This window comes from Tyto alba, unplaced genomic scaffold (genome assembly GCF_018691265.1).
Source record: "Tyto alba isolate M040663 unplaced genomic scaffold, T.alba_DEE_v4.0 Super-Scaffold_8, whole genome shotgun sequence".
Lineage (NCBI taxonomy): Eukaryota > Metazoa > Chordata > Aves > Strigiformes > Tytonidae > Tyto > Tyto alba.
This window is the reverse complement of record NW_024881329.1, coordinates 4605926-4613091: the sequence shown is the minus strand read 5'-3', so window position 1 is coordinate 4613091 and position 7166 is coordinate 4605926. Positions and strand designations below refer to the sequence as shown.

The 7166-nt window shown below is 47.6% G+C and overlaps 1 protein-coding gene across 3 annotated transcripts in view; it reads left to right on the top strand.

Moving 5' to 3' along the window:
- The first annotated feature begins 219 nt into the window (after nt 1–219).
- The window catches only part of OSBPL5 (oxysterol binding protein like 5), a 145069-nt gene continuing 138122 nt past the window's right edge, over nt 220–7166 (top strand). For 2 of the 3 annotated variants that reach the window (XM_042785323.1, XM_042785324.1), the window contains exon 1: nt 878–1082. Coding sequence is in view for 1 of the 3 variants with exons in the window: in XM_032984930.2 (XP_032840821.1) it covers nt 266–442 (177 nt within the window). In the remaining 2 variants the exon portion in view is untranslated. Of the gene's footprint in view, nt 443–877; nt 1083–7166 lie in introns of those variants that run through there. The other variant, XM_032984930.2, reaches the window with a different exon arrangement.

Genomic DNA, 7166 nt, shown 5'->3' with positions numbered 1-7166 from the left:
TTACCTTTTCCCATGGTAGTGAAGGACGTGTGAAGTCCCGCTCGGCTCCCTGTTCTCGGTCCAGCGTTGAACCGTGGGACCCGCAGGGGAGAGGAAGCCGCAGTTAAATGCGTGTGACTGGGTCGTTTTCTGCTCCTGATGTTTTACCAGATATTGTGCTGCCTGTAAAGTCATACCTCCCCCGAGGGGCAGGCAGGCTGCGGCCAGGGATGCGATGATTGGACTGTCCTCCTCGTCTGGAGGAGCTTAAGGGTCCGTGCTTGCCATGGGATTGATTTTTCCCTCTGGATGCACAGGCAGAGCTGGGAGCGTGCCCGGCTGCGTGTCAGGGCTGCATATTGCACGGGCGCCTTTGAGTCACGGCGTCGGAGGAGGCACACGGCTGGATGCTGAGACAAAGTGCTCCTGCAGCTGGAGGGCTTCAGTGTGGCCATTTCCCCAGGTTGACTTTTCTCCATTTACCTCGCCCACGGCGGCAGTGAACCCCAGGGATGGCTAGTTGCTTGCGGGGGGGGGGGGGGGGGGGGGGGGGGGGGGGCTGATCTGCATGATTTTTGTTTGGGGTTGTCTTTTTGTTTTTTTTTTTTTTTTTCTTTATTTACTCTGCCATGGCTTCAGCCTCTCCCTGTGTTGAGCAGAAAGAAACAAACTCCAGGGAGGGGAATAACAAACCGAGCCGAGCCCCAGCCGGGGCAGCCCTGGGGACGCTCCCGTGGGCTGCGACGCGGCGTGGGGAGCCGAGCACCGCTCCGCGCCGCGGAGATCCCGCCCGGATTTTGCACGTTTCCTTTTTTATTTTTTTTTTCCCCCCCCTCTCCTTCTATTTTTTCCTCTATTCCCCCCTCTCTTCCCTCCCTCCCTAGCGTGGTTGGATCAGTCTTTTGGTATTTCCTGCCGCCGCCTCCCCCGAGCAGCTGTCCGGCCGCGGCCCGCCGCTCCGCGCTTTCCGTGCCGCGGGGGGAGAGGCTCCGCGGGGCCCACGCGTGTCCCCTCCGCCCCATCCCACGCGTGTCCTGGCGGCGGCGATGCGGCGGCGGCGGCGGCGGGGCGCGGCGTGCTGACGGCTCGGCCGCCCCGACCAGGTAAGACGCGCCGGCCCCCCCCCCCTCCTTCTCCAACCTGTGGGTCGGCTGTCTCGCAGCCCTTTACCCCTACAAAGCCACTTCCCAACACCCCCAAAAGCCATCCTCCCCAAAATACCCTCTAAGGCAAGTGCACATCCCCCAAATTACCCCAGGAAATCTATTCCCCCCTCCCCCGGCTAGCCCTCCTCCTCGGGCGCCGCGCAGCCAGGCTGCCCGTTTTTAAGCATAACGTGGTACCCCAGAGTCATGAGCAGAGGGGTTTCGGTTAGAGGCTGAGCGTTGGCAGCTCCGGGGAGGTAACCCTGCTGCCTCTGCCCGTGCTTTGTGCCCAGGTTGTGTGTAGCAAGGCTGCTCCGCCGTTTCTGTGTGTGGCTGCTGTGGTCTGGGGTTTGGCGTGGGAGCTGGGGGGTGCTCCCCCCACACCCACGGGCACTGCTGCATGGCAGGGCTGGACGGCCGGGGTGTGGGGGACTGCAGGCAGTCAAGGTGACACCGTTTGTTTAGATGTGTGGGCATATCTGGTTGGTGGAACCCATTTTTAATGTACTTCTTCCATGATGGTGAGGAAATAGGAGTCTGTATGCACAGATACTTATTGGCTATGTGTAAGTGAGGATAGTAACTACCTTTCCTATAGGCACTCGTACAGATACCATAATGAAGACCATTTGTGTTGCTATCTAAAAACCAGGTAGACCTGAGTTTGGAAATGCTTTTAGCTTGCTAAGTGAAGCGAGGCAACATTCCCGGAGAAATAAATATATAAGCACATCCAGCTGTCTGCTGGATCGGGAACCATGTTTTTTGAGTGCTGCGCAAACCTAAAGTGCTGGAGTGTGAAACAATTGTTTAACATAAATGAAGAGGAAACTTCTTTAAGCTGCGTAGTCACTTCCTCACTTCATCTAGCTGCAACAGTATCTTTGTTGTCAAAATATTTCTTCCCTCTCTTTGCACTGATGCACAAGATAATAGTATTCAGCAACGTCTGTAGAGCAGGCAGCAGCCGCTGCATTGAATGTGTCCCCAGCTGCCACCTTTCCTCCTTGGCAGCAAGTTTCCAAAGAGGTGTGAGTGGGGAGAGAGGGAGAGAAGCCTCAAGTTGAGCTCTGCGGCGGCTTTTCCGCCTGTGCAAGGTAAGTTTTCTTGCTGAGAGTGGAGGATGAGTGTTCGGTGCGGGGCAGCTCGTGGTAGGGCAATGGGTGACCCTGAGACACTCACCCCAGCCTGCAAGGCGGGTGATGGCTGGTCTGAGCAAAAAAGCTGCGGCGGCAGCAAGGGAATCTGGTTCAGCACCAGGAGTTACTTTGTGCCACTACTGATCAAGGTAGGGATGGCAATTCTTTTATTTGAGGGAAAAATTGCAGGCCTTAGTCCTGCCTGCAGCCTGTTTTGATCTGAAGTGGACAATATGAAGCTAAGGAATGAATTAATCATGGTGCTACATGAATGTAACTGAAAGGCGGATTTACTGCTGTAATCTTTTCATGGTACTTAATTTAATTTCCATGTGCATTATTGCAACACTGATTCATCAGGTGAGTGGGAGGGAGGCTTTTGTACACTACAGGTGGTTCAGTTTCCATTACTGGGTTAGGTATTTAGCAAGGTGCTGTTTTGGCTATAGCAGGGGGAAAATGGCTCTGTGTCCAATATGGTGCTGCTGTTTGGAATCTGGGTTATCTCTAGGGAAAGGCCATTCCTGTAATCTGTGGTGGGCAGTGTTTGAAGTCAGTGTGCTGTGCTCAGAACAAAACTCAGACTCAACTAACTTCTGTTATGTTCATAGATCATAAAAATTTCAGTTAAGCTGATCTGAATTGTGTTGGATTCACTTCATGTCCAAGGGACCTGGTATCTGCTGGAGGCAATTGTGAGATTGTCAGTGTTGCCACTAGTGAGGATCTTTTAGGGCTTAAGAGGTGAAAATGAGAATGCCCTGAAGTGTGTCAGCAGGGGCCTGCTGCTTCTGAGCCATGGAGCACAGACCTCCCTCTGCAACTGCACAGATTTCTTCTATTTGATCTCCTGTTTTATTTGGGGAGAAAGCTGCATTTAATGTTTCTCTTCCTGACCTCCCTGCCTTTGGAGCATTAATAGAACAATGTTTTCTCAGCCAGAAATGCTGCTCCTCACGCCTCCACTCCTCAACATGAGATGTCTCTGGCAGCACATTGTAGGTGTTTGTGCATGCCTGCTGTGGTTACTAAGGTAAAGGAAACACAAGAAGCAGCTCAGAGAATGGGAACAGACAATCCAAATGCCAAATCCATGTGCGTTTGGGCAGGAAAGACAGTGACCTGCTGACAGCCTGTCTCAGCGTGGGGCTGGGCTTGCTTACTCCTCATGCAGACGCCTGACTGTCATTGCTGGCATTTGTGCTGTGCTTTCCAGAGCACCAAGCTTCTGAGACTGAGCAAACTCCTCCCAGGTGCTGCTGTGTGAGGAGCTTGCATCCCTCCTTACAGAACAGTGTGGTTGTGGTGCATTTAATTGTACAGGGCTGTGTCTGAATCACAGGTTCTGCCCTCATCCCAGCCCCTCCCCAGCACTGTGGCTCTTTCTGCCTATGCAATGAAGGAGGGAGGAGACAATCATCCTGAAAAACATCCTTTTGATAAGCAGCTGCTGAGCCTCTGTGGAGGACTAAGGAGCAGCATACATCCTGCCCAGACCTTTCTGTCTGCTGCTTTATTGCTCCAAAGGATGAGCTGTGGAGGACTTTGTCCCAAATCTCAAGTGGTTCTCCTCACACCTGTCTACACGCTGCCTTGGTTTTGCAATCTCATCTTCCCATTGTACCTGCCTGCTGCCTTCATATCTCCCCCCGCCTCCATGGTGATGAGTTACTCTTTAGGAGCAGTTTTCCTGTCTGCAAAATTTACTACCCACATTCTTCTGCTGTGATACTAATTGGACACAGTGCATTTTAGTATACTGTGTATTTTAAGCCAGCCTTCAATTAGTAGCAGCTGATACTCCTTGTTGAAATGTTTCTGCCCATTGCTACTCTGGAGGTGATGGAAGCAAAATTAATTCATGCATGCTCTCTCCCAAGCTTGGAATGTGAGATCAGGTGAGCCAGGACATAGCAAAAGTTTCCCATAATAATGCCTGCTGACCAGGAGTATTTTATTACTGAGGGATTCAAAAGCCAAGACTACTTCAGTAATTTCCCCATTTCTGAATTATTGGAATATCGTTTCAAGGTGTATGGATGTCGTGCTTGCATCAGGCTCTAGGTACTGTATATGCAATGTGTAATATGAAAAGATCAAGGGATTAAAGGGGAATATTCTGCAAAACTGGAAGAAGCTGACAGCAGGCTAGTAGGAGTTATCCTTAATTGGTTTCTGCCCATCACAAAAGGAGAGTGATGTGAAAAGTGGATTTTCTTTTTCTTTTTTTTTTTTCAGGTTAGAAGATTCCAGCTACTTTTGTGTGGTGTGTTTGGTTGGGTTTTTTTGTTTTGGTTTGTTTTTTTTTTTCCCTTGCAACCTGGATAAAAAGCATGGGCATATCTCGTTCTCTAGTCTCAGATAGTTTTGTGTTGTGTTTGTAGAGCTACGGTTTAAGTTATACCGTTGTTTTCTCTATGCTCCTTTTGGATTGAAGGATTTATAGATGTGTAAATCAAACTCTTGATTGAAAAGGCTCTTTTTCTCCCCCTTGTTTAATAAACAGCTAGATGTATACCTAGACTTCCTTTTTGAAATGTGTCACTGAGGTCTGTGCTATGGGCTGATATCAATAACCATACTGTGCTGGCAGCCTTCTTGATAATAGTTTTTGTATGTGTTTTGTTAAACTCCAAGCCAAGCTTTGACTTCTTGGGAATCAGCTGTAAGGCTGCTGTGTGAAATTGAGTGTTTTGGCAACCCAGTTACCATTTGCAAGATAATAGTATCAGTGTAAAATTAACCAGCTAAAGGCAAAAGGGAAACACACATGTCCTTAATAAACTGGAACATGTGCAGCTATCCTTGTGGGGGAAAGAAGTCCCCAACACCAAGTCTGCCTGCTTCATCCTGTCTGTCTAATCTGTCAGTGAATCAATAAATGTGAAATTGCACCCCCAAGGATTAATGTAATAACTATTTTGTGTGTATTCCCCAAATGGGATGCTCCTGTAGTAGTGCCCCAAAGGGTATGCTGTCTGAATTGATCAGCGGAGGCTAAAATAAAAGTAGGCTTGCTGCTTATCTGTAAGATGCGGAAGAGAGGCATTGAGTGATTAAATGTGTCAGTCTGTGTTGAGTGGAAAGCTTGAATGTGAACTTGGTCCTTCCACATCCCAGCACTCTAAGCACAAAAGCAGTGTCCTGCTAGCTCTCCTTCAGTTTGCTCACTGAAAACCATGAGGTTGCTCTAACAGGCACTTTAATTTCCATGCTAATGCAGTTTGCTCCTTCCCACCTTCAGTGCTGCAGAGATGGTTTGGCTTTTGCTACTGGCATTGTTTGATGCCAGTTAAGAGTGCAAAGCCTATGCTACTGCTGTACTATGCAATTGTTTTGTTCTTTTCTCAGATTATAATGTCAGGGAACTCTCTCCTCACAGCAAACAATTGCCAGGTCACAGTAAGGAGCGGAAGGGAACTATGCCGCACTGTGCGGTGTGGGTAACTCTTACTCACTATGGGTAATCTTGGCAGAACGAAAGGAAGAATTTATTTATTTTTTTTTTCCTTTTTTATTTTTGGTAGGACTTTCAGCATTAGGAGAGGATCACTTTTATGTAGGAGTAGTAGGTGACCAAGGCTTTGTGACACTTTATCAAACATTGCACACTTTGCTCAGGGACCTGCTGCTGGCTCATCTGTAAAATCCCTGGAAGTTGAATGTGAAATTGCCACTGGAATTAATGCTGGGCTGCGGGGTTTATTCTGGTAAGATCCTGGTATGGATGCAAATAGATGAGATTTCCATTTTATAAGATGAATCTTTCTGCCTTTTCTTGCTGTGTTGCTTTGAATAGAGCCTCGCGCAATGCTGCAAGCCTGACAGTTGCTGATACAGTGAATATTTTTTTCCTCTTAACTTTACTAAGGAAAGAAATCTGGATTTGCAGATTGTTTCATGACCTTTTCTTTCATATGTGGGTCAGCGACAGTTCAGGTCTGAGCAATAATTATTTTTTTTTTCCATAAAGTTGTAAATTCTTGGATTACAAAGGCTTTCTGTGAACATTGAACACACCATTCAAATTACAGCTAGTGAACAAGGCAGTAAGTTCAGCTCCCTTCCATGGAGCTTTGTTATTGTCAATCTAGAGCAGGACATTGGTGTGTTAGGCATGAAATACACATTCTTTGTATTTTTGAGTTTGGTTTAAAATAGATTTTCTTCTTTCCATTTTAACTTCTATTAATTTAGCCCAACCTCCTTGTCTTGCTCTGCCTTTGTAACATTCCTCACTGAAGAGATGTAGTTTGATAAGAATGGATATAAATGTTTTTGTTTGTTTGTTTTAATTCAAGTTCAGTGGATGTAAATCAGGCCCTGCATTTTTTTTACTGATGATCCACCCAGGCTTTGTTGCTTGTAATCAAACTGCTGTTAGTATCTGAATTTCTCTCTGGACTCCAGGTCATGGGAGGTACACTGGCGTACCTGCACTCATTTATTCCTACATCTATGCATTGCAGTAGACTTGGGGAGCTCTAGTTGTGGACAAGGCTGGAGGCTGTGTAAACCAAGCCCAGACTGTCAGGCATCTAGCATAATTTTTTCCAAGCTGGTATTCAAGTTCTGGCTTGTGGAAACCCTCACCATAGGTGCTGAAAGCTTTCTTTTCCAAGAGGGTGAGATGTGCTGAGAAGCTGTTGGGTCCCCTAGCCATGAGTGTATCGGAGAAATGTGGCGTAGGGTCTTCTATTCCTGAGCACCCCTAGAAGGTCTCTGGCCAGGGTGTGTTAGCAGCTCCCATGCCTTTTTCATCTTCTTTTATGTCTACTTGGATTACACGGTCTTTGGTGTCAAGGTCTGTCTTTTATTCTAAGTTCACACAATGTCTAGTGCAATGTGGCCTTGGCTTCTGCTGGGCTGTTCTATAGTATAAATCAAAATAATCCCATTGTGC